The sequence below is a fragment of the Salvelinus sp. IW2-2015 genome, linkage group LG27 (assembly GCF_002910315.2).
Source record: "Salvelinus sp. IW2-2015 linkage group LG27, ASM291031v2, whole genome shotgun sequence".
NCBI lineage: Eukaryota > Metazoa > Chordata > Actinopteri > Salmoniformes > Salmonidae > Salvelinus > Salvelinus sp. IW2-2015.
This window is the reverse complement of record NC_036867.1, coordinates 15,770,927-15,798,227: the sequence shown is the minus strand read 5'-3', so window position 1 is coordinate 15,798,227 and position 27,301 is coordinate 15,770,927. Positions and strand designations below refer to the sequence as shown.

Sequence of the window (27,301 nt, the reverse complement as noted above, 5' to 3'; positions counted from 1 at the left end):
TAAGAATGATTGCTGCTGTTACAATTGAAGTCGGAAGTTTACATACAGCTTAGCCAAATACATTTAATCCTAGTAAAAATCCACTATCTTAGGTCAGTTAGGATCACCAATTTATTTTAAGAATATGAAATGTCAGAATAATAGTAAAGAGAATTATTTATTTCATATTTTTATTTCTTTCATCACATTCCCAGTGGGTCAGATGTTTACATACACTCAATTAGTATTTGGTAGCATTGCCTATAAATGTTTAACATGTTGTCAAATGTTTCGGGTAGCCTTCCACAAGCTTCCCACATTAATTTGGGTGAAGTTTGGCCCATTCCTCCTGACAGAGCTGGTGTAACTGAGTCAGGTTTGTAGGCCTCCTTGCTCGCATACGCTTTTTCAGTTCTGCCCACAAATTTTCTATAGGATTTGATCAGGGCTTTGTGATGGCCACTCCAATACCGTGACTTTGTTGTCCTCTAGCCATTTTGCCACAACTTTGGAAGTATGCTTGGGGTCATTGTCCATTTGGAAGACCCATTTGCGACCAAGCTTTTAAATTCCTGACTGATGTTGCTTCAATATATCCACATAATTTTCCTGCCTGGTGAAGTGCACCAGTTACTCCTGGATGGTGTTCTTCGGCTTGCAAGCCTACCTCCTTTTTCCTCCAAACATAACGATGGTCATTATGGCCAAACAGTTATATTTTTGTTTCATCAGACCAGAGGACATTTCTCCAAAAAGTACGATCTTTGTCCCCATGTGCAGTTGCAAACCGTAGTCTGGCTTTTTATGGCGGTTTTGGAGCAGTGGCTTCTTCCTTGCTGAGCGGCCTTTCAGGTTATGTCAATATAGGACTCGTTTTACTGTGGATATAGATACTTTTGTACCCGTTTCCTCCAGCATCTTCACAAGGTCCTTTTGGTGTTGTTCTGGATTTAATTGGCACTTTTTGCACCAAAGTACATTAATTTCTAGGAGACGGAACGCATCTCCTTCCTGAGCGGTATGATAGCTGCGTGGTCCTATGGTGTTTATACTTGCGGCTATTGTTTGTACAGATGAACGTGGTACCTTCAGGTATTTGGAAATTGCTCCCAAGGATGAACCAGACTTGTGGAGGTCTACAATTTCTTTTCTGAGGTCTTGGCTGATTTCTTTTGATTTTCCCATGATGTCAAACAAAGTGGCACTGAGTTTGAAGGTAGGCCTTGAAATGCATCCACAGGTACACCTCCAATTGACTCAAATGATGTCATGGCTTCTGATGGGCTAATTGAAATACTTTTCTGGAATTTTCCAAGCTGTTTAAAGGCACAGGCAACTTAGTGTATGTAAACGTCTGACCCACTGGAATTGTGATACAGTGAATTATAAGTGAAATAATCTGTCTGTAAACACTTGTTGAAAAAATTATTTGTGTCATGCACAAAGTAGATGTCCTAACCGACAAGAAATTTGTGGAGTGGTTGAAAAACGAGTGTTAATGATTCCAACCTAAGTGTATGTAAACTTCCGACTTCAACTGTATATTTGTGGCGGACTGTTTCAACGGCTAGTGTGTGTATACCGTGTCATAAATAGTTTCTCTCTTCCTCCCTAGCACCTAATGGTGATGTGGAGACCAACTCTCACATTGCAGCACATTCGGCCAAGTGGGCGTTCTGGTTCAGAACCATGGGTAATTGTTTTTTTTAAATAATTGGCTTTATTGTAATGATCTTAGTTTCCTCTCCTGTTTTTATGTTACTAGCTAGTGATGCAGTGTTTGTCATAATAATGTCCTACTCTCCGGAGGCTTATCAGTGTTGCATCTGCATTTCTTGCTGTTTGGTGTTTTAGGCTGGGTATCTCCTATAAGCTCTTTATGACATCTGCCGACGTAAAAAGGGCTTTATAAATAAATGTGATTCCCTGTACAGAGAACCTGAACAAGTTGGGGAAGTACACTCTGCACCTGAACACAATACTCAATGTCAATGAGAGCAACGCTACCGTCTGGGCTGGGAATCGGCTTCCCATCCACACACTGGACTTTTCCATTACTGGTAAGCTAATTTGTGAAATCAGACTGCCACACATACATTAAAATCATTGGCCCTCTCCAGTAACAATCAGATCCACCTCCTAAACAGCTGTTTCTTCTCTCTTTTCTCTCCTCTCCTAGAGGGCAGTGCAGAGAGGTTTGTGGTGGGCACAGTGAACAACCTGCTCCATGTGGGGGTGCCTTTCCACATCCCACTGGAGCTGCTGGATGAATACGGTCACCCTGCTCGCCCCCCTCCCAACCTTAAGCCCCTCCTGGAATGCAGGTAGGTTACACATAAAAATAGTCGAAATAGTTAAACACATTGTCATGTTTGAGGTGTTTTGTTTTGCATACTTTGTCTGTGTGGAGTATTTCTAAAGATATTCATTGAATGTGCTGATTCATTGATTGATAGGTGTTTTTATTTTCTGTTTGCACATCCCCTCGGTGTGTGACTGTGTAATAAAGACGTTTCCCTGCAGGGCTCAGCCCCGGAATCTGTTAGTCAGCTCCTCCCTGTTTAGCTGGTGGTTCTTACTGTGTTTCAGTGCCCTGGAAGTGAGTTACGAGGGGGTGGCCGCTAGGGGGACCATTTTGACCATCCGAGGCGTCAGAGCCAGGGGGACGGTGCAGAACTACCAGAGCAAGGTCAGAGACCCGCTGGTTTCCAGGGCTGCAGGGCTCTCACTTTACCTCTATCCAGATGAACCTCAAAGAAACAGACACTCAACTGAAAGCTTTCTCAAGTTACGTCCCCGAGTAATGTTTGAAATATATGGGTCTTATTTTTCTCTCGGCAGACGCATGACTTGAAAGTGGTACTGCCTGGCCTCAAACACGACTCGCAGACTCTGAAGATCAGCCTTCTCCCAGGTAAAGTGATTGATTTGCCTTGAAGTCACAAATTAAAGAATGTTTGTGCTCCTGGTTATTCAGAGAAAAACACTTGTTAACTTGGTAAACAATGAATAGACCATTTGCATAAAAAAAATTGTTTGCATTAAAACTCTGTTTTAATAACCTGTGATTTACGGCAACAACTTGGAGTCTGCTGCTCTGCTTTGAGAAGAAACATCCTTTTTAATTGGGGGGGGGGGGGGGGGTTTGTCGGTAGATCCTGACAAAGGCTTTTAAGTCAATGATTGCCCTGGTGAACGTTGCATATGCTGTCCAGCTGTGGCTGGATGGCTAGTTAGGGTGACAACATGGGATAACAAAACACATCAACTGTTAAGTTCATGTTTTAAGTATCCTATATTCCTGTTATTACGGGGCTATCACTCAGTCAAGAGTGCGCATGAAGAGTTCGTTGATGGACCTGGCCTTGAGTGTAATGGCTACTTGTAGTGTGTTCATATAGTATAGTAAACTTTGTTAAACTGGAACCTTGTCGTTGTGTCATTTCGAGTTACATTGGTAGCAGAGGATGGTTTCTAACTACAATGTGCCACCTCGCTTCGACGAGAAGAGGTCGTACGAAAGTTGGAAAAATTAACTGGGAATCTGGACACGCGTTACTAATCTGGACGCGAAAAAGCAAGCACTTGCGGTGGTATTATCGCTCGAGGGAAGAGCGAGAGATACAGCACTGGAAATATCCGTTGAGGATTTGAACAAGGATGACGGTAATGGGAACTTTGATCACAGCACTGGATTCTGTATTTCTTAAAGAAGAGAAAGACCGTGCCTATGAGGCATATTCAAACTTTGACAGTGTTACGAGAGATATTTCGGTTGCAATGACGGACTACATCATTGATTTCGAACAGAGGTACAATAGAATGCGCAAGTACGACATGGTTCTCCCAGATGCAGTGTTAGCGTTCAAGTTGCTAGACACTGCCTGTCTAGATGGTAGGGAGAAACAGTTGGCTTTGACTGCTTGTACTGTGATGACTTTTGCATCTATGAAGTCGGCACTAAAAATAATATTTGGTGAGAAGACGTCTGTCGCGCCAATAACAGATGGAATGCAAGTGAGTGACGCAGCATATTACACCGAGCAGCACAGAAAAGGCGCCAACAAGTCACGTTCTCAAGACAACCAGAAGAGGGCCCATTTCCCGGCACAAATCCTTTGGACAAATATGGAAGGAGATCGAAATGTGCTATTTGTCAAAGCACACTTACCATTGGGTTAAAGACTGTCCTCATAAAATGAACAAGTTAACTAACAGAGGAAAATGTAAACACAGAGAGAGCAGTGTAACATTACACTGTTTTCAAATGAATCTGATACTGAGATTTTTATAGTTGAATCCTTAGGATCTGCTGTGATTGATACTGCATGTACACGGCAGTGTGTGGTGCAAAATGGCTTGATAGCTATGTCAGTGAACTAAATATGAAAGAAGTACAAAATATGATTGACACACCAAGCAAAAGAGCTTTCAAATTTGGAGATGGGAGAATTGTCATTCTACCAAGAGAGTTAAGATACCAGCAAAATTGGTCAGACTAAGTGTCACATTGAAACAGAGGTGGTCCCTACAGATATCCCCTTACTATTAAGCAAAGCTTCCCTCAAGAAGGCAGAGGCTGTACTAGACATAAAAATGACAAGGCAGTGATGTTTAAACAACCAGTGACTCTTGAACTTACTACCTCAGGCCACTATTGTGTAAACATTTTAGACAAAGACATCACAGAGTCCATGCAAAAATGAGATTCTGACTGACACAGAGCACATGGAGATTCTGACAGTCACAGAGAACATGAGCACTAAAGAAAAACACAAAGTATTGCAAAGCTTTACAAACAGTTTGGACATGATACAGTTGACAGACTTCAGAAGTTACTCAGCAGTTCAGGGAATAATGATGAGAGAAGTACAAAACTGGAAACAAAGTGTACTACAAACGAGTTGACTGTCAAGGATGGAAAGGACCGGGAGTAGTCATTGGTCAAGATGGTGTGGTGATATTTGTGAGGCATGATTGTCAGGGTGCATCACTCAAGATTGCGGAAAGTAAATGATCAACAAGATTGATTCTCAGCTACAGCCCCTCTGTCTCCTAATGAAAATGACAAAAAGGACACAGTAACAGACACAAACCTACCAGATGTCACATCAATGATATGGACACTGAAACTGACACAGGAAATGGAGCAGAGACCTTTAACCATGCCACAGGTAATACTATTGAGCGTTCAAATGAGGAAAACATTCAACAACAGCCATATGTGTTAAGAGAACATGGTTGTTCCAATTTGAAAACAGGACAAACTGTTAAATACATGGACAGAGAAAGTGGTATTCCACATACAGCAACCGTCATTGGACGAGCAGGAAAAGTAAAACACAAGAACTGGTACAACTTGCAGTACTCTGAACCAGCTACACTTTCTGGTACAACAGGGTCAGCTGACCTGTCACTTGTAGATAATATCAGAATTGAATCAATGGAAAATCGAGAAAAACAGAATGACATTCAAAATGATGATGTACTTGAAACAAAGGACGTGTCATTTGACTCAGCTAAGCTAGATGAGCTCAGTAATTGGAGGAAAAATGGAGTGTTTGAGGAAGTCAAAGACATTGGCCAAAAATGCGTCTCAACAAGGTGGGTGTGTACCCTTAAAGAATCCTTAACTGGAATAGTGCCTAAAGCACGTCTAGTGGCTAGAGGTTTTGAGGAGCTGGCTGCTAAAGAACTCCCAAAAGACTCACCAACATGCGCCTCAGAGTCACTCAGATTGCTGATGTCAGTGATCTGCCAGAAAAAATGGAAACTTAATTCCATAGACATCAAATCTGGATTTTTGCAGGGAACAGATCTGTCAAGGGACATTCACATCCGACCTCCGCCTGAAGCTAAAAGCGAAGGAACACTGTGGAAACTAAAAAAGTGTGTGTATGGACTGGCAGATGGATCACTCTACTGGTACAACAAAGTCAAGGCAACAATGCTGAATACAGGTGGAAAAATGTCACAAGTGGATCCTGCAGTCTTCTATTGGCTTGATCAAGACTGCAATGTGACTGGAGTATTTGCCTGTCATGTTGATTACTTTATCTGGGGTGGCTCAGAGACCTTTGCTACAACTGTGATTCCACACCTCAAAGCTGTTTTCTAGGTTGGCCGTGAGGAGCATGATCATACATTTTTGTTATGTTGGCATAGAGTTTATTACAGTTGATGGCAAAATACTGATGCAACAGGAGAGCTATATCAAGAATCTTCAACCCATCCACATGGATTCTTCAAGAGCCGTACAAAGGAATTCCCCTCTGTGGAATTGAAGCTGATAAATTGAGGTCAAAGATGGGACAAATTTTATGGGTTGATAGACAGAGTAGACTTGATGTTTGCAACTTGGCATCTAACACAAAACACGCCACTGTACAAACCACTCATGACGCAAACAAAATTGTTCATAATCTGAAATCACAACAAGTGATTTTAAAGTTTCAGCATGTTGGATAAGATGACTCTTTGAAACTAGTTGTCTTCAGAGACGCTTCGCTAGGGAACCTTACAGATGGAGGCACACAAGGTTGACATCTAATCGTGTTAATGGGTGAAGGAGGAAGATTATCACCTATCTGTTGGCAGTCAAAAAAGGATCACAAGGGTTGTCCCGAAGCGGACTTGCTGGAGAAACCCTTGGTCTTGGGGATGGAGTTGACAATGCTATCTTTCTTGCAACTCTGTTCTCAGAGCTTACCACTGGTGAGACAAAACAGCACTTTCTACCTGTAGTTTGTGTCACTGACAACTACTTATTAGTTGATGCTGTGAAGTCAACCAAGTCTGTCACAGAGAAAAGACTCAGCATCAAGGAACTTATTCAAGCACAGAGAATCCAGCGGATTCTGTGGTAGACCACAAAGGAACAGCTTGCTGACTGTCTGACTAAAAAAAGGAGCATCCGGTCTTGTGCTCCTACAGGCTCTCGCTCCTACAGGCTCTCAGTAATGGAAAGTGGCAGCTTGAGTAATACAAATAAGAACTGTCACACAACCCATTTGTAATGGGGATCTTGAATAATATTTGGACATTTAATTATGTTGTTGATGTTTTATTTGTCTTTAAAGAAAAGGGGGAGATTGTTAAGTTCATGTTTTAAGTATCCCTATATTCCTGTTATTACGGGGCTATCACTCAGTCAAGAGTGCGCATGAAGAGTTCGTTGATGGACCTGGCCTTGAGTGTAATGGCTACTTGTAGTGTGTTCATATAGTATAGTAAACTTTGTTAAACTGGAACCTTGTCATTGTGTCATTTTGAGTTAACATCAACCACCCTTTAGGTCTTAAAACATATATGTAGTCTAAACTGTTTTACAAGCAGCACTGTATATACATTCACCTCCAAATGGATTTGGACAGTGACACATTTTTGGTTGTTTTGGCTCTACTCCAGCACTTTTAAAATGATACAATGACTGAGGTTAAAGTGCAGACTGTCATCTTTAATCTGAGGGTATGAGTGAGGAAGTTAGACATATCATACCCTCCCCTGTTACTGTAATGGTGAGAGGTTAGCATGTCTTGAGGGTATGATATAAACTCAGCAAAAAAAGAAACATCCTCACTGTCAACTGCATTTATTTTCATCACACTTAACATGTGTAAATGTTTGTATGAACATTCAACAACTGAGACATAAACTGAACAAATTCCACAGACATGTGACTAACAGAAATTGAATGTGTCCCTGAACAAAGGGGGGGGGGGTCAAAATCAAAAGTGACAGTCAGTATCTGGTGTGACCACCAGCTGCATTAAGTACTGCAGTCCATCTCCTCCTCATGGACTGCACCAGATTTGCCTGCGAGATGTTACCCCACTCTTCCAAGAAGGCACCTGCAAGTTCCCAGACATTTCTGGGGGGAAAGGCCCTAGCCCTCACCCTCCGATGCAACAGGTCCCAGACGTGCTCAATGGGATTGAGATCGGGGCTCTTCGCTGGCAATGGCAGAACACTGACATTCCTGTCTTGCAGGAAATCATGCACAGAACGAGCAGTATGGCTGGTGGCATTGTCATGCTGGAGGGTCATGTCAGGATGAGCCTGCATGAAGGGTACCACATGAGGGAGGAGGATGTCTTCCCTGTAACGCACAGCGTTGAGATTGCCTGCAATGACAACAAGCTCAGTCCGACGATCCCGCTCCAGAGTGCAGGCCTCGGTGTAACGCTCATTCCTTCGACGATAAACGCGAATCCGACCATCACCCCTGGGTGAGACAAAACCGCAACTCGTCAGTGAAGAGCACTTTTTGCCAGTCCTGTCTGGTCCAGCGACCATGGGTTTATGCCCATAGGCAACGTAGTTGCCAGTGATGTCTGGTGAGTACCTGCCTTACAACAGGCCTACAAGCTCTCAGTCCAGCCTCTCAGCCTATTGCGGACAGTCTGAGCACTGATGGAGTGATTGTGCGTTCCTGGTGTAACTCAGGCAGTTTTGGCCATCCTGTACCTGTCCCGCAGGTGTGATGTTCAGATGTACCGATCCTGTGCAGGTGTTGTTACACGTGGTCTGCCACTGCGAGGACGATCAGCTGTCCATCCTGTCTCCCTGTAGCGCTGTCTTAGGCGTCTCGCAGTACGGACATTGCAATTTATTGCCCTGGCCACATCTGCAGTCCTCATGCCTCCTTGCAGCATGCCTAAGGCACATTCACGCAGATGAGCAAGGACCCTGGGCATCTTTCTTTGTGTTTTTCAGAGTCAGTAGAAAGGCCTCTTTAGTGTCCTAAGTTTTCATAACTGTGACCTTACTTGCCTACCGCCTGTAAGCTGTTAGTGTCTTAACGACCGTTCCACAGGTGCATGTTCATTAATTGTTTATGGTTCATTGAACAAGCATGGGAAACGGTGTTTAAACCGTGTTTAAAGTTATTTGGATTTTTACGAATTATCTTTGAAAGACAGGGTCCTGGAAAAAAGGACGTTTCTTTATTTGTGTGTCTAACTTTCTCCATAATCATGGTGACATCCACATTAATGTAGAAGTCTTTAGAAACGTATTCTATTCTCATTTACAATAAAGGTGACTCCAAAATGGCAATACATTATTTACCATTAATTTCTATTAGGTACAAAATAATCTGAAACAGACTCAAAACAAAACTGCAAATACATCCAACAAATTTGTAGAGTCACAAGCTTGATGTAGTCATTGCGTGCTTGGAATATGGGACCAACTACTAAACTTTTAACTACTTTAATACACAAGTGAATTTGTCCCAATACTTTTGGGGGGGGGCTAAATACAAGAGGTGCTGCAATTGGTGAAAATGCCCTCAAATTAAAGCTGACTGTCTGCACTTTAATTCCACGTAGTAACCTCCATTGTATCATTTCAAATCCAAAGTGCTGGAGTACAGAGCCAAAACAACAAAACATGTCACTGTCCCAATACTTTTGGAGCTCACTGTGTTCAGTGTACATGTAAAGGACATTCCATAGTAGTGTGTCAGCTGAATGTGTGTGTTTTACAGGTAACCCAGATTCACTCAAAGTGAAACAAGAGGATCCAATCACTGTGGAGAATGGAACTTCGGTTAGCTTTGATGTGGAGGTCCATGATGAAGCAGGAAACGTCACAGCTCACCCCAAACTTATCATCAGCTGCCAGGTAAAATCAGACTAGACCCTGACTCTGGAGGTATGAATACTCAAGTCAAAAGCAGAGGAATTACACCACTGCAATTTCTATCCCCATCACTAACTTGGCATGTCTATGGCTTCTTCCAGTTCAGTTAATATTTTTCTGAAATCTTAAGTTCCATCTAGTGTTTGGTGTTCCATGCTCATACATCTGCATGTTTTTACTGAAGTCCACTTCTTAATAGTGAAGTACAATAGGCATTTTGATGTCTTCAAAGGCACCAAGTAGCATCAAGTTCTCGTAAGGCCAAACCAAGCACCCTGAGAATGTTGTCGGACTTGCAGCCTGCGGGAGCTGTGTGTACTAGTTCTGCCTCCAAGTTTCTCAGCAGTTGGCTAATGAAAAACACTGGCTCCAGTAGAACAGCCATTCCCTCTCCAGGAAACAAACTAATATAAAGGGAGGGGCGGGCTTGTCCCTCTGCCAGAGCACTATTTCAACCCTTCAGGGTTGAGTAAGAGGGTGTGTCACTGTCCCAGAGAGTATGTGCAATTTAGGGCCACACTCCATACAGCAGGTTACCAGAGTTGTATTCATTAGTGCATACCATAGCAAAATGTTTTGCAATAGAAAACAAGTGTTTCTTACTGGACAAAGTAGTCCCTCCCCTATTTAATCTTTGCGTTCCTTGCGAATACGATCCAGCTCTTTGCCAGAATATCTACCAGTAGGATAGAATCCATGAATGATATCTGACTTGTGGGCTTCTGATGGGAAATCTGAACATTTTCTCCCAAGTGAGGGGGCTTTAGGAGGCAGATCTCAACTACGGGAATACTTTTGTGAAATTGTTTCAATTTGGTAACACATTGCTGTTCTGGAGATTAAATCATGCTCAGTTTAGTGTAGGAATTAGTCTCCTCCTTCAGGAAAGGCTTTAACTGCTGTATCAGCCTTTGAAGTTGAGGCTGCTGTGTTACCCTGGTGGAGCCATTAGTCCACATGTCTCCATCCCTTTCCTTTGTCACTAAGATAAAGAGGAGTTCAATGTTTGCCAACAGTGCCCACTGGGCCTGATAGAATGTCCTCCATAGACAATCTCAGATTTCTGGAGCCACTCTTCCCTTCCAGATGAGTGCATAAAGCGACTGTTGCCCAATAGCAGGAAAGGAATGCGTTTTTATATACAGTGCATCCGGAAAGTATTCCGCCCCCTTGACATTTTTCCCACATTTTGTTACCTTAGTCTTTAAAATGGATTAAATAGTATTTTTTCCCCCTCATCAAGATACACACAATACCCCATAATGACAAAGTGAAAACAGGTTTTTAGAAATGTTCAAACCCTTTGATATGAAATTGAGCTCAGGTGCATCCTCTTTCCATTGATCATCCTTAATGTTTCTACAACTTGATTGTAGTCCACCTGTGGTAAATTCAATTGATTGGACATTATTTGGAAATCACACACCTGTCTATATAAGGTCCCACAGTTGACAGTGCATGTCAGAGCAAAAACCAAGCCATGATGTCAAAAGAATTGAGATTGTGTCGAGGCACAAATCTGGGGAAGGGTACCAAAAAATGTCTGCAGCATTGAAGGTCCCCAAGAACACAGTGGCCTCCATCGTTCTTAACTGGAAGAAGTTTGGAACCACCAAGACTGTTCCTAGAGCTGGCCGCCCAGCCAAACTGTGCAAACAGGGGAGAAGGGCCTTGGTCGGGGTGACCAAGAGACCGATGATCACTCTGACAGAGCTCCAGAGTTCCTCTGTGGAGATGGGAGGACCTTCCAGAAGAACAACCATCTCTGCAGCACTCCACCAATCAGGCCTTTATGGTAGTGGCCAGACTGAAGCCACTCTTCTGTAAAAGGCACATGACAGCCCCCTTGGAGTTTGCCAAAAGGCACCTAAAGGACTCAGACCATGAGAAACAAGATTCTCTGGTCTGATAAAACCAAGATTGATCTCTTTGGCCTGAATGCCAAGTGTCACGTCTGGAGGAAACCTGGCACCATCCCTATGGTGAAGCATGCTGATGGCGGCAACATGCTGTAGGGATTTTTTTCACCGGCAGGGACTGGGTGACTAGTCAGGTTTGAGGTAAAGATGAACGGCGCAAAGTACATAGATCCTTGATGAAAACCTACTCCAGAGCACTCAGGACCTCTGACTGGGGTGAAGGTTCACCTTCCAACAGGACAATGATGCTAAGCAGACAGCCAGGACAACAGAGGAGTGGCTTCGAGACAAGTCTCGGAATGTCCTTGAGTGGCCCGGACTTGATGTGTCTAAAAAATGTCTAAAACCCTGTTTTTGCTTTGTCATTATAGGGTATTGTGTGTGTGTGTGTATATTGAACGGGGGGGGGGAACTATTCAATGTTAGAATAAGGCTGTAACCTAACAAAATGTGGGAAAAGTCAATGGGTCTGATTACTTTCTGAAGGCATTGTATACACCATCCATGTCTCAAGGCTTAAAAATCCTTCTGTAACCTGTTTCCTCCCCTTCAGCTACACTGGTTTGAAGTGCATTTAACAGGTGACCTCAATAAGGTATCATAGCTTTCTCCTGGTCACTTATGGAAAGAGCACGTGTTCCTAATGCTTTCTATACTCTGTATATTTCAGTCCTGGAAATCAATCAGTTGCTTGACAATATTTCACTGTTTGTCAGCAGTGCCCACTGGGCCTGATTTTTATTTTTTATTTTTTAATTTTTTAAATGTCCTTACATAGACAACCTCTGCCTTCTGGAGTAACTCTTCCTTTCTAGATACATAAAGAGACTGTTGTCCAATAGAATTAATGTGGTTTTTAAAAAAAAGTTATTTGAGTCCTGGAAGTCAACGTGTTGGCTTGACAATAATAAAATGTATTTGTGCGGTATGTATCTTTCTGTGGTGTCTCAGTTGCAGGGGATCCCTGGTTCGTCCTCCATGGTGGCTGTAGACTGCAGTAACACAGGAGCCGGGACCCTGGTGCTAAAACCAATCACCTTCAAAAACATTGCGGGAGACCAGACGGTTAAAGCTACATTTGATATTCCCGTAAGTAATCGTTTGTCATCTATAAAGACCTCCCCTTTGTTTCACCTCAAACTTCTTAACGTCTCCTTTCAACTTATTTCACCCCCTCCATGGAGCTCAATGATAGAAAAAAGAAACTCCTGCACACTGCCATTTTTTTCACTGCGTCATAAGGTTTTGTTTTTCAGTCCAATATTATTTGGGGCTTTTTAAAATATTTTCAGTGTAAAAACATAACACGAATACATTTTGTCAAGTGAAATGATACATGTTCATTCATCCCTTTTTACCCATCAGAGTCAGAAGAGTGTAGCTCCAGTCCAGAGGGATCTGAGGGTTGTCCCCAGCACCCGTGTGTCACGTCTCGAGGTGTACAGTCAGGAGGACGAGGACAGCCTGGTGGACTCCATGGTGCTTAGGGACAAGGAAAAGATAGACTGGACGGCAGGGGACCTCCTGGAGAACCTCCATTATAGACTGTATGACGAGAGAGGCAGGGTGGTCCCTCTGTCTGAGGAGATGGCCCGGAGGATCAAGGTAATGATGACACCACCCTGGCCGTGTATGAATTAGGGCTGGGGATGGCCAGGGACCTCAAGATACGGTATTATCACGATACTTAGGTGCAGATACGATTTATGTATTGCAATTCGATGTTCCAAACATATTACTCACCATATGTCTGCTGCAGAGGGACAACCGAGGGCCATAAGAAAACACATTCTGATCAGTCATGGAAATAAGTGCTGAAAACATTGTTTCACTGTTTCAAAAGACGGAGAACAAATATGAAGGACAAATACTGGCGTTTTGATGGAGGTACAGCCGACTAGAGCATATGAATGAGGGGGCATCTGATTCTAGATCAGCATTCCTCCTCTGAGACGCTTTATGAATACGGACCCAGGAGTCTTTCATTAGAGTTGACATGGATATTAGATCAGTATTGATGCTTCTAACAGCCTGTTGTCTGAGACTTCCCTGTTTGTGTGTTGTGACTGTGTCAGGTGAACTGGACGGCTGACGTGAGTGTGGAGGAGCTGGCCCAGGGGAAGCTGCCCAACGTGCCGGTCCCGTCGCTGGTGAAGGAGGAGCACTTCTACCAGGTCTCCTACATGGAGGAGCTGGTGTCTGTCGACACATCCTTCACTATAGTGTAAGTCCTCTGCTCAAACATGGGTAGAAAGATCTTGCACTCAAGCAACATTTGTTTTTGGTGAGGCAAAGATTTTGCCTCGTGGTGAAAAGATACAAAGTAGACAAATTATGTTAATTTGCTTGTAGAAGATCAACATAATGAATTCTGATTGCGCTTATCACATCAGCGGGGTGGACCTGTTTTTGATTGGCTATGTGTTGGTTTTAGGCCCCGCCCCGACGAGCCGAAACACATGAAGGCCACCCTGAGCGAGTCGACCGTGAGGATGGGAGAGGTCCTATCAGGAAAGATCTGTGAGTCTGGAGCCATCAACAGTTGACTCTTGACATCTAATTCACATTTAAACACTTCTTCTTGATTACCTTCCAAATGAGAAACCGGTAGTCCCCTTTCCCAGTCTTACAGCTTACAGACCAGTATGGTAATAAAACTCAGATGCTGACCGCGACCTGTGTGGACTCTCTCGCCGTGGACGCCGAGGGTCTCGACAAAGCTTCTCTGGTTTTTACCTGGCAGGTACATTGATTATATCCAAGTGATTTTGTAATGTTATTATCCATTGAGATAATTTTTGCTGAAAGTATAATTGGTGTCAAAACATCCCATATTGTCCTTAAAGCTACAGTCTGATTTGGAAAAACGACATGAAACGAAATGTCCATTACGCCATTGTGTTGTAACCAGGAGAGCACCCACTCCATGTTAGTGATGGGGGTGCGGTTCAACCCCGGGTTCCCAGGCATCAGAGAGCTGAACTTCACCTGGAGGGAATTTGCGGAGCATGTGACAATTAAATTGACGGCTGGGGTCCCTGCACAGCTCAAACTAGTGGACGGACCACAAGAGGTGGGCATTAAGTTAAGGGCCAAGACACTCTTGACTGCGTCAGTGTTGCCATTTTGTGAAGCAACCACTGAGTTTTGGTACATATTGGTCATGGCAGTCCTCTCTCCCTAACTGTAACTGTAGTCCGTGTGTTGCGTCTTTAACTCAGCCCCTGCAGGTACTGAATGAGCAGGGCATCCAGACGCCCTTCCTCCTCCAGCTGTTTGACGAGTGGGGGAACCCCTCACCTGACCAGAGGGTTGTGGTGGCACTGAAGACTTCTACTCCAGCTCTAAAGGTCAGCCACTCTCCCCTCAACTGATGTAAAGGGGGACATGGGGATTCTATAGCGTTGGGGATATTGACCTCTATTGGGTAAGGTAATCTTCTTGATAAGAAATTGTGATGAAGTCTTTTGTTTTTCAGGTGAAGTCATCCGTTAATTCACAACCATTAGACAAAGACGGAAAAGCCAGTTTCGTAGTGGACCATGTGAGCGGTCCAAAGTAAGTTCCTAACCACTTGTCATAATAACCCTGCAACCATATATTATTGGAGGGCCGTGTTCAACTCCTGTTGGTCTCCCAGGGGGGAGTATGCGCTGGAGTTCAGAGGGTCCTTCAACAAGAAGCCCATCCACGGTCCATCCGTAAAGCTTACCATTATCCCCGATCCTAACAAACCTGTCAAACTGGTGGTGGAGTACAACACAAACTCAGTGTTTCCTGCTGGAGGCACCCTCACAGGTCTGTACCTCTGTGTGCCGCGCCGCCTGTGTGTCTGCCGCGCCGCCTGTGTGTCTGCCGCGCCGCCTGTGTGTCTTCCGCGCCGCCTGTGTGTCTTCCGCGCCGCCTGTGTGTCTGCCGCGCCGCCTGTGTGTCTGCGGCTTCTGTGTCAGCTGACCTGTCATGGTGGTCTTTGTGTGGGTCCAGTGTTTTCAGTGTCTGTGGTGTCGGAGGAGGGCAGCACCATCAAGAACCTCAACCCTGCCAACATGTCCATGCTGTTGTGGAAGGGAGAGCCATCAGGGACGTCACGGCCCCCCTCAGGGGTGAGTTACGGGACACCCAGGGTGCATCGCAAATGGCACCCTATTGCCTATATCGTGCAAAACACCAGTCTCAACGTCAACAGTGAAGAGGCGACTACGGGATGCTGGCCTTCTAGGCAGAGTTCCTCTGTCCAGTGTCTGCGTTCTTTTGCCCATCTTAATCTTTTATTTTTATTGGCCACTCTGAGATATGGCTTTTTCTTTGCGACTCTGCCTCGAAGGCCAGCGTCCCGGAGTCACCTCTTCACTGTTGACGTTGAGACTGCTGTTTTTCAGCTACTATTTAATGAAGCTGTCAGTTGAGGACTTGTGAGGCATCTGTGTCTCAAACTAGACACTCTAATGTACTTGTCCTCTTGCTCAGTTGTGCACCGGGGCCTCCCGCTCTCTCCATAGAGCCAGTTTGTGCTGTTCTGTGAAGGGAGTAGTACACAGGGTTGTATGAGATCTTCAGTTTCTTGGCAATTTCTCAGAACAAGAATAGACTGAGTTTCAGAAGAAAAGTCTCTTTGTCCATTTTGAGCCTGTAATCGAACCAACAAATGCTGATGCTCCAGACACTCAACTAGTCTAACGAAAGCCAGTTTTATTGCTTCTTTAATCAGAACAACAGTTTTCAGCTGTGCTAACATAATTGGTTTTCTAATGATCAATTAGCCTTCTTAAAATGATCAACTTGGATTAGCTAACACAACGTGATGGAACACCGGAGAGATGGTTGCTGATAATGGGCCTCTGTACGCCTATGTAGATAATCCATAAAAACTCTGCCGTTTCCAGCTACAATAGTCATTTAGAACATTAACAATGTCTACGAGTATTTCCGATCAATTTGATGTTAATGGACATAAAAACAAGGACATTTCTAAGTGACCCCAAACTTTTGAACGTGTGTGTACATACATACATACATACATACATAAAAAGGGATGGCAATAAAGAATACTCATTGTGTACATGCTTTTTTAAAGGCTGCCCAACTGAAATGCAGCAAACCCATGGAAGACGAAAAGGCGGACAGTTTTCACTTCAGGTAACCAATAGTTTTATATTCGTACCCAGCTTATGCTGGGGACTTGTAGTACTAGGATAGATATTTCCTCTCCTGACTAAAATGGCTTTAGAGAGACACCACAAATACAAATCGCAAAGCAGCGGGTGGCCGCAGTGTATTTAGAAATCACCTGATGGGTGGCAATTTAAACATTGAATTATTGGGAAATGAACATATAATGGTAACTGATATTCTGGTCAGAGGTGATGGCCACTTCATGGTGTATCAACACAAAGATTATTTTATTTTTTATTAACCTTTATTCAACACAAAGGTAGTCCTGTGATGTTTATGTAAAATGATTCATTTTCATCTAACAGAGACAAAGTCATCCCAGACCATGTCGGGAAGTACACCATCCAGTTTGTGCTGTGTGTTGACAAGACTAAAGGGCTGTGGAGTCACCAGGTGAGTTCAACTTCAACCAGATGGCTTAGAGCCATAAACCCACTCCTCACAGACAACCTATTTCCAGACACCCCCAACTGGTTTTGAGTGAAACATGTACACGTGGATATGGTCTCTGCTCTCCAAATTGGTCTCTTGTTAATCTTATGTAGAAGAAATGTCTTTCATGTCCAGTGGCTGTATGTCCATAGGTCTGTATGTCCAAAGGCCCCGTGGGTCATGATTTTGGGCTACTTGTAGAACTATGATAATCACGTCTCTCTCTTTCCTGCCCTCGCCTAGTATGTCATAAATGTTGTACCCAACGATCCTGTCAAATTGGCCCCAGAACTGCAGCCACCAACCCCAGTGGTGGTTAACAACAACGTCCTTGACAGTCGGACTCTGGTGGAGGACATGTCTCTGAAATTAATGGTGAGATGATTAGATCCTCTGGCCAGCGACAGTCATGAATCACTAAACATAGGATTAGTGAAGGGAAAAAAGCCAACTTGACTAAGCAATAGAGCAAAACAAAGCATGGTTGCAGTCTATAAATGGTTCAAATATGTTCTATCATTTTTGGTGACCAAGCCTAACTGAGACCATATACAGTGCCTTCGGAAAGTATTCAGACCCCTCGACTTTTTCCACATTTTGGTACGTCACAGCCTTGTTCTAAAATGTTTTTTTTTGTTTTGTTTTTTTATCCTCAGCAATCTACACACAATAGCCCATAATGACAATTTGTTTTACAAATGTATTAAAAATAAAGAACTGAAATACCTTATTTACATAAATATTCAGACCCTTTGCTATGACACTCAGTTGAGCTCAGGTGCATCATGTTTCCATTGATCATCCTTGAGATGTTTCTACAGCTTGGTTGGAGTCCACCTGTGGTAAATTCAATTGATTGGACATGATTTGGAAAGGAACACACCTGTCTATAGAGCGTCCCACAGTTGACAGTGCATGTCAGAGCAAAAACCAAGCCATGAGGTCGGAGGAATTGTCCCTAGAGCTCCAAGACAGGATTGTGTCAAGGCACAGATCTGGGGAAAGGTACCCAACATTTCTGCAGCATTGAAGGTCCCCAAGAACACAGTGGCTTCCATTCTTAACTGGATGAAGTTTGGAACCCCCAAGACTCTTCCTAGAGCTGGCCGCCCGGCCAAACTGAACAATTGGGGGAAAGGATCTTGGTCAGGGCGGTGACCAAGAACCCAATGATAACTCTGTCAGAGTTCCTCTGTGGAGATGGGAGAACCTTCCAGAAGGACAACCATCTCTGGTAGAGTGGTGGAGTGCTGCAATCAGGCCTTTATGGTAGTGGCCAGACTGAAGCCACTCCTCAGTAAAAGGCACATGACGGCCCGCTTGGAGTTTGGCAAAAGGCCCCTAAAGACTCTCAGACCATGAGAAACAAGATTTTCTGGTCTGATGAAACCAAGATTGAACTCTTTGGCCTGAATGCCAAGCGTAATGTCTGTAGGAAACCTGGCACCATTCCTACAGTGAAGCATGGTGGTGGCAGCATCATGCTGTGGGGATGTTTTTCAGTGGCAGGAACTGGAAGACTAGTCAGGATTGAGGCAAAGAAACGGAGCAAAGTACATTGATATCCTTGATGAATACCTGCTCCAGAGCTCTCAGGACCTCAGACTGGGGTGAAGGTTCACCTTCCAACAGGACAACGACCCTAAGCACAGCCAAGACAACGCAACGCAGGAGGGGCTTCAGGACAAGTCTCTGAATGTCCTTGAGTGGCCCAGCCAGAGTCTGGACTTGAACCCGATCAAACATCTCTGGAGTGACCTGAAAATAGCTGTGCAGCAACGCTCTGCATCCAATCTGACCGAGCTTGAGAGGGTCTGCAGAGAAGAATGGGTGAAATGCCCCAAATACAGATGTCAAGCTTGTAGCGTCATACCCAAGAACACTCAAGGCTGTAATCGCTGCCAAAGGTCCTTCAACAAAATACTGAGTAAAGGGTATGAATGCTTATGGAAATGTGATATGTATATATTTAATCAATTTTAGAATAAAGCTGTAACATAAAATGTGGATAAAGTCAAGGGGTCTGATACTTCCCCGAAGGCACTGTAAATAGAATCACTAGAAAGGAAATAGAACCTCTGACCATGGCAATTTGACATCGTTGACTTGAATAGTTATCCTCAATGATTTTATTAATGTGCATGTATGGCTTTTAAGCTTTGTGTGCTTTTTTTTTTAATGGTCGAATTAATAAACTAAACTAGGGATTCCCATTCTAGTGATGATATTTCTGTGGCTGATGGTTTGTGTTGCTTCCCTCCAGGATATGTATAATAACTCAGCGGGGCTGGAGCTGAGTGGGAAGGTGGTGGTGACCATTAAGAGCTCCAAAGGCTCCAGTGACAAAAACCTGCCTCTCTTTGAGGGCAAAGCCAAGAGCCTGCAGTTTAGCCTGGCTAATGGAGAGGCCCAAATCACCGTGAGTGGTGGTGCATTTGTAGAACATCTTTGTGTGCTAACCATAAGTTTGCATTGCATATAGATATTTTATTTATATTTTTTTGAAAACGCACAATATTTTAACCTCTCTCGCTCTCTCTTCCCCTTCTAGAATCTGTCCATCATGGAGAACAGTCCTGGTCAGGATGGGAATGAGTATGTCTTGCTCTTCAGACCTTCCGTCCCAGGGTTTGGCCCCAAAAATCCCCTGGCAGCATTTGAGCTTCCCTTCCGCTTCTACAACGGTTAGGTCATACGTTTTCATTTTTAAATTGTGACATCACGTCAATATCAGTTTGTCATTTTAATAGCAATTTTTTTTGCCTCCCATCTAAAAGTGGTTGACACACTGTGATCATGAGTGTCCAGCCATCTTAAAGGGACATTTCACTCGTAATAATAATTCCGACCTCAAAAGTAGACTGTTAAGAAATGTCCACATTCTAGGCCATCTGTTTTGGCAAACCAGCTACGTGTCTCAATCACAAATTAATGGAAAAGATGAGCACTGTCTCAATTCCTGAATGTATTTGATGCTTGTCTTTTCCATTCGTGTTGGATGGAGGCATACAGCTGACTCGACACAACTTATGCCTAGGAATGTGGATTCATCCTAACATTAGACTACTTTTGAGATTGGAAAATGTAAGGGAAGTTTAGATTTGAAAGTGTAATGTCCCTTTAAAGGCCAGTCTCTTGGCTCCTGGACCAGTGTGTCAGGTGATCCTGACTGTCTTCCTGTCTATTACTAGATGTGGAGAACAGGAAGCAGATGTCTGAACTGACCAAGAAGAAAGACCAGCTCAAACAGACCGTTGACATCTACAGGAGTCTGTTTGACACCAACAGGCAACTCATCACTGAGCTCAGTAGTAGGTGTTGCATTTCAAATGTGTTACAAAACTGGTTGTTTGGATCCTGATTGAACGAGCAGTTCTAAGCCGCGCTGTATGCAAATAAAATAAAAAGGCACACGAGGCAGTGCTGTATCGTGAATACAGTCACAGGTAAATGCCGTTCAGCCCGACGCTATAGCCAGTTTTATAATCATGGACATATCCAAGTAAATGCCAGTAGGGAAAAAATGAAAATGCAGCTAGTGAACTATCAGTCCAGGTTCAATGTTTGACGTGACTAAGATAGCTGAAGTTGGCTGGCTGGCTAGCTAGCAAGTGACAAGAACGTTGTCCAACCTGCGTAGCAACCATTTTGTTTTAGAGCAGACGACCAGACCTTTTGCATAGCAACTATCCAAAAATAATGAAGGTCTGGGGCGCGTCTGACCAAAAGAACTAACAACCAGATTTTTGTCCGGATTATATTTTCTGGTGGAAGAATGAAATTGTATGAATTGACTTTTCAAAATAATGTTTTAATGAAATTATGGAATTCATTTTTATTTGAATATGTTTCTAACTGTCTGGGGCCAAACGACGACATTTACCTGTGACTATTCATGATATAGCACTGCCTTATTGCTTAATTATGTCAACTGAGCTGCAGGAAGGGATGGAAACTGCCAGTTTGGTAGCCAAACTGTCAATGTTTTAAACATTTGTCTTGCTTCAGATCAGGTGCGCAACGCCACCAACAAGGAGAGTCACTTGAAATCCGAGCTCGGGAAGAATGGCATGGCTGTAGCACAACTGTCGTCCGTGAGTATTGGATTATACCCACGTTCTCCCACTTACAAATACCACAGATACTCGACCCCCCCCCCCCCTCCACAAGACTGTCATTGTGCTATGCATGATGCGTGCACTCTGAAGTTGAAACGTTTGACGGCTCCATTCGCTGTTTCTACAGATCCCAGCGATCAACGAAGTCATCGGGCAGAAGACGGCTGACACGGAGAAGATGAAACTCCAGACGCGGAGAGTCTGCGCCATGCCCGATCCCTTCAGGGGCAACCATGACGTCCTGGGAAAAGTAAAGCCGACAAAACACATTTTACGCTGTCTGGCTCCCAAATGGCACCCTATTCCCTATCATGTGCCATTTGGGAGCCGGACCCTGTCTCTGCAGCTTTCTTATGCTTCAGGCCGAAGTGGTTAATTGGTGAAGGACGGTATGTGGTGAGTTCCTCAGAATCTCACCCACTGTCTCTGATGCAGATTGGCCACCTGGCGCTGGTGGAGGACGACGACGTGGCCACGGTCATCTCCTGGCACCTCTTGGGGGACATTGACTGTGTGGTCACCATGACAACGGCGGCGGCACGGAAGATCTATGACGACACCCAGGGGAAGCAGCAGGTCATGCCCCTGGACACGGTGTTCTGGAGGAACAACAGCAGCAGGTGAACACACGCACGCACACCTTTACTCTCTAAACAGCATGCAATTGTTCCTTCCTTTCTAGTAGTTGGCCTCCTACAGTTTTTAGTATGGGACCTGTTTCATGTGAGGTTCTTTGAGAACAATGAAACAGAGCTCAAAGGTGTTTATGCTTTAGTGAGCTGTACTTGTTTCTTTTCCAGACCCTTGCCCCATATAAGGAACGGTCAGAACAGCTTTCGACCCATTGGGAACCCTGTGTTTGCCCGAGACCTCCTCATTTTCCCAGAGAATGCAGAGAACTGCCAGATAGGTGAGTCAGTCTTCTTCTTCAGAATTTCTCTTTGGATCAAATATTCCCCAATATGTAACCCCCCCTCCTTAATGTTATTGTCTAGTTGTGCCTAAGCATGAGTGGTTTCTGTTTCTGTGCAGTTCCAGAAGCTTTTCTGTCTTCCTTCCTGGTCTCTGTGTTTATCAAGTGTCTCAGACTTGTGATCTAGGATCAGTTTAGCCTTTTCAATCATAATGAATAAGATGATATGAAGAGCAGGCGCCTGATCCTAGATCAGCACTCCTCCTCTGAGCTGTGTGCTTGTGGTTGTTAGGGTAGTTCCTCCCTTGGCCCTTCGCTCTCTCTTGCCCGCCTGCGTTTGGGGGCTAAACGGTTCCAGACAGAACCCCAGGCTCTTACCTCACAGGCCAGTTATGGCATCCATCCCTGGGGGGGCTCTGCTACTGGAGCTGAAATTGGACCCCAGCCGTTCACTATAAAAATGATTATACATCATGATGCTGTTTGTGTAATTTAAAGGATTGTCATCATGCATGTTTAAACTTTTGTTATTTTTCCTCTTCGATTTCTGTATTTCCAGATTTGGGACTGATTTCATAATGAGGGCTCTTGGAACAGTTTTATGTTTCTTTACATGTTATGCTTCTCTCGGGCTTCCGCTTATAAGAGGTTTTTGTCGGGGCATGACATCAACTGAAATGGTTAAAACATTTAAAGAAGGAAAGGAGAGCCGCACACTCTAGGAGCTCAGATGCAATAATTGAATATCCTAATAACCAACGTTTCGACCACTTTTATTTCTTTTTTTAAGTGTTCTATTCCACTAGCCAGCACCTCGCCTAAACAGGTGTGAGTTTTTTTTTGTTGCCTCCAGATAAAAACCTTTTAAGAACCTGAGTTTATTTACCCTCTATAGAAGCAGTTGTATGATATCATACATGTCTTTAGCCAAATAATGGAACATGTTTCACGAACAGTAAAAGTAGCTTTAGTGATCAGTTTCAGGTAATACTCTGGTAGTAGTTTGGTGAATACGTATGTAACTAGCCTTTAAATAATCTCTTGTTTCCCTGCAGTGTTCGGCAACCTCCTTGGAGACACCATTTTGACGGATGACCTGGACTCTGCTAACCACTACAGGAAGGGGGTGAGTCAGGCCAGGCATGCTGCCTTAACCAAGCCATCTGTAACACCCTGGCCAAGTAGTGTTCTAGTTTAAAGCCTTTGCCTGGGAGATCTTGGGTGTATTCATTAGTGCACACTATAGTTAAATGTTTCTGGACAGAAAATGTTTTCAACGAAAACTAGTTTGTATTGCACAAATTCAGGGGTTTATTCATTTAGACGGAGACCGCGGCAAACGGTTGCGAAACGTTTTGCAACTGAATATCAAAAATATGAGTTTGTTGGACAAATTTAAGTAGGTTCTTCTCCGTTTCAACCATATTCCCTATTTAGTACACTACTTTTGGCCTGGGCCCTGGTGAAAAGTAGTGTACTAAATAGGGAATCGTGCTCTATTTGTGAAGCAGGTCTAGTGTCTTTGTATGGGTGGTACAGAAACCTGTCCTAAAGTCCAGTCAGTGTTTGATGTGTTTTCCTGTTTTGAGAATTGGGTCTTGTTTTTTGTTTTGGCCAGGTAGTCCAGAGCAAGGTGCCATGCCCCACCCTCCTGACCCGGCAGGGCGAGAGGATCCGCAGCAACGGCAAGTTTGGGGGCTTGCAGAACAAAGCCCCTCCAATAGAGAGACTGCGTGGCCAGGTGTTCGGTGCACCCCTCCCCAAGGACTACCACACCTTTATGGGCCAGATTGGTCAGTGACTGGATTTTACTTCTGTGTGTGTGCGTGCATTTTGTAGCATAGTATCATTCCTTCATATATATATATTTATTTATAGTGTAAATGTACATAGGGCTCCCGAGTGGCACAGTGGTCTAAGGCACTGAATCGCAGTGCTAGCTGTGCCACTAGAGATTCTAGGTTCAAGTCCAGGCTCTGTCGCAGCGGGCCGTGACCAGGAGACCCATGGGGCGGTGCACAATTGGCCCAGCGTCATCCGGGTTAGAAGGTTTGACCGGCAGGGATGTCCTTGTCCCATCGCGCACTAGCGACTCCTGTGGCAGGCCGGACGCAGTGCACGCTGACACGGTCGCCAGGTGTACAGTGTTTCCTCCGACACATTGGTGTGGCTGGCTTCCGGGTTAAGCGGGCATTGTGTCAAGAAGCAGTGCGGCTTGGTTGGGTTGTGTTTCGCAGGACGCATGGCTCTCGACCTTCGGCTTTCCCGAGTCTGTACGGTAGTTGCAGCCATGAGACAAGACTGTAACTACCAATTGGATACCACGAAAAAGGGATTTTAAAAAAATGCCTTTGTCCCTGTTTGCAGACCTGCTCCAGCAGTACCGGTTGGCCATGGAAAAGAGCAGACAGGTGAAGGAGGACTTTGACAGCCACATGCAATACCTGAAGTCACCTGAGATGGTGCAGAAAGAAGAGGAGATGGATGAGCAGGAGAAGCAGCTCAAAGACATTGAGACAAAGCTTGGTACGTGTATATGATGAGGGGGACATTTCGACACTGTAATTATATATTTTTTCAAATATTAAAGCACATTTCTCACACCCAAGGCCCTAAAGAGCATTGTTAGGTGACCCCTACATTATTTTCCTGTCGCTTTGTTTTAATCTGTGGGATTTACTTTGCTATTTGTTGAAATGTAAAAGGTATGTTGTCGGTTGTGTTTTTGTACAGCCAGTACTCCAGTTCGGACGCCTTCCGCCATTGGGGTGAAACGGAGTCTTGACAAGGCCGGAGAATCGTCCGGTATGGTAACCAAGAGGACGAGGCGGAAGTTAATAAAACAAGACTATTGATTTCACTTTTTTTGAGCAACATAAATGTCCGTTTTCAATTCCATTTGACATGTACAGCAGAGTGTTGTACCATGCCATCTACATTATGTCTGAGTCTGAAGAGTTAGTCTCTTAATGCATTTTCATTAATTTGTTCAGCAGGTTGGTGTTTTTTTTACACATTTGAACGTAGATGGCAGCAATATGAAGCGACCGGTATTTAGATTAACTTTATTTATTTTTGTCCAGTTTACAATGAACTGTGTTTTGAGAGGGAAGGTTTTTGTACCATGTACAAAGATTATTTTATTTTTATAAAAAAAATATTTTATAAATTGTTTATAAACATGTGTTTTCACTTATGAATAAGGTGTGTTTGTGAAAATTCTACAAGACATATGTTTTGAATGAATCCGTATTTGGCTGACTGATGCTAAAGTGATCTCAAACTATACAAATAAACAGTTGCACACCATATATGAACTTATTGGGTAAATCACCAACGTTTCGGCATCACTGCCTTCAGGGTAATGTCATGAATGCATGAACCAGGTTATGTAGACGGTGTAATTAGTGCAACCAATGTTAATAGTGAGGGGTGTGTCAAAGTTAATTAGAATTGAGTGAAACTGTTTAAACAATAGTTAATGGCATTTTAAAAAAGTGGCCCTTTTTCAGGACCCTGTCTTTCAAAGATAATTTGTAAAAATCCAAATAACTTCACACATCTTCATTGTAAAGTGTTTAAACACTGTTTCCCATGCTTGTTCAATAAACAATTAATGAACATGCACCTGTGGAACAGTCGTTAAGACACTAACAGCTTACAGACGGAGGCAAGTAAGGTCACAGTTATGAAAACTTAGGACACTAAAGAGGCCTTTCTACTGACTCTGAAAAACACAGATGCCCAGGGTCATCTGCATGAATGTGCCTTAGGCATGCTGCAAGGAGGCATGAGGACTGCAGTTGTGGCCAGGGCAATAAATTGTAATGTCTGTACTGCGAGACGCTTAAGACAGTGCTACAGGGAGACAGGATGGACAGCTGATCGTCCTCGCAGTGGCAGACCACGTGTAACAACACCTGCACAGGATCGGTACATCTGAACATTTTCACAACCTGCGGGACAGGTACAGGATGGCACGACTGCCCGAGTACACAGGAACGCACAATCCCGCATCCAGTGCTCAGACTGTCTGCATAGGCTGAGAAGAGGCTGGAATGAGGGCTTGTGGTAGGCAGGTCTTCACCAGACATCACTGGCAACAAAGTCGCCTATGGGCACAACCGACCGTCGCTGGACCAGACGGGACTAGCAAAAAGTGCTATTCACTGACAGGTTGTGGGTAAATCTCACCAGGATGATGGTCTGATTTACGTTTTATCGTTGAAGGAATGAGCGTTTACATCGATCCAGCTCAAGAGTACAGGACTTGATGTGGAGGGTCCGTCATGGTCTGGGAGGGTGTGTCACAGCATCATCGGACTGAGCTTGTCATTGCAGGCAATCTCAATGCTGTGCGTTACAGGGAAGACATCCTCCCTCATGTGGTACCCTTCTGCAGGCTCATCCTGACATGACCCTCCAGTATGACAATTCCACCAGCCCGTACTGCCTTCTGTTCTGTGTGTGATTTCCTGCAAGACAGGAATGTCAGTGTTCTGCCATGGCCAGCGAAGAGCCCGGATCTCAATCCCATTGAGCACGTCTGGGACTTGTTGGATCGGAGGTTGAGGGCTAGGGCCATTCCCCCAGAAATGTCCGGGACTTGCAGGTGCCTTGGGTGGGAGAGTGGGGTACATCTCACAGCAAGAACTGGCATCTGGTGCAGTCCACGAGGAGATGCACTGCAGTACTTAATGCAGCTGGTGGCACACCAGAATCTGACTGTTCCTTTTGTATGTTGACCCCCCCCCTCTTTGTTCAGGAGACACATTATTACATTTCTGTTAGTAACATGTCTGTGGAACTTGTTCAGTTTATGTCTCAGTTGTTGAATCTTATGTTCATACAAATATTTACACATGTTAAGTTTGCTGGGGGAAAAACGCAGTTGACAGTGAGAGGACATTTATTTTTATTAGGCTCTTATCATATGGAAACATAATTTAATATTATCATCAACATAGAATTTAAAAAATGATTTCACATATTTAATTGTTACTTATTTCGTTTTGTTTTGTTACATGTAATCTTTTGGTTCAACCATAATGCATAAGTATCAACAGTGGGAACATATTGGGTGTACGCTGATAAGCTGGAGAGAGAATATATCAATTTATAAT

The 27,301-nt window shown here is 44.0% G+C and overlaps 1 protein-coding gene across 1 annotated transcript in view; it reads left to right on the top strand.

The window, feature by feature from the left end:
• smchd1 (structural maintenance of chromosomes flexible hinge domain containing 1) overlaps positions 1–25,487 on the top strand; it is a 44,773-nt gene extending 19,286 nt beyond the window's left edge. Inside the window, exons 18-47 of the mRNA XM_023972458.2 lie at positions 1,595–1,672; positions 1,914–2,039; positions 2,159–2,303; positions 2,569–2,668; positions 2,821–2,893; positions 9,470–9,606; positions 12,495–12,632; positions 12,909–13,148; positions 13,619–13,767; positions 13,978–14,063; positions 14,168–14,286; positions 14,455–14,616; positions 14,765–14,893; positions 15,022–15,101; positions 15,184–15,341; positions 15,528–15,646; positions 16,618–16,679; positions 17,021–17,108; positions 17,391–17,522; positions 19,411–19,566; positions 19,699–19,831; positions 20,339–20,458; positions 21,156–21,241; positions 21,393–21,515; positions 21,701–21,885; positions 22,066–22,175; positions 23,234–23,304; positions 23,797–23,971; positions 24,546–24,704; positions 24,912–25,487. Of these exons, the coding sequence (XP_023828226.1) occupies positions 1,595–1,672; positions 1,914–2,039; positions 2,159–2,303; positions 2,569–2,668; positions 2,821–2,893; positions 9,470–9,606; positions 12,495–12,632; positions 12,909–13,148; positions 13,619–13,767; positions 13,978–14,063; positions 14,168–14,286; positions 14,455–14,616; positions 14,765–14,893; positions 15,022–15,101; positions 15,184–15,341; positions 15,528–15,646; positions 16,618–16,679; positions 17,021–17,108; positions 17,391–17,522; positions 19,411–19,566; positions 19,699–19,831; positions 20,339–20,458; positions 21,156–21,241; positions 21,393–21,515; positions 21,701–21,885; positions 22,066–22,175; positions 23,234–23,304; positions 23,797–23,971; positions 24,546–24,704; positions 24,912–25,033 (3,761 nt within the window). The 3' untranslated portion in view covers positions 25,034–25,487. The remainder of the gene's footprint in view (positions 1–1,594; positions 1,673–1,913; positions 2,040–2,158; positions 2,304–2,568; positions 2,669–2,820; positions 2,894–9,469; positions 9,607–12,494; positions 12,633–12,908; positions 13,149–13,618; positions 13,768–13,977; positions 14,064–14,167; positions 14,287–14,454; positions 14,617–14,764; positions 14,894–15,021; positions 15,102–15,183; positions 15,342–15,527; positions 15,647–16,617; positions 16,680–17,020; positions 17,109–17,390; positions 17,523–19,410; positions 19,567–19,698; positions 19,832–20,338; positions 20,459–21,155; positions 21,242–21,392; positions 21,516–21,700; positions 21,886–22,065; positions 22,176–23,233; positions 23,305–23,796; positions 23,972–24,545; positions 24,705–24,911) is intronic.
• Positions 25,488–27,301: the final 1,814 nt, after the last annotated feature.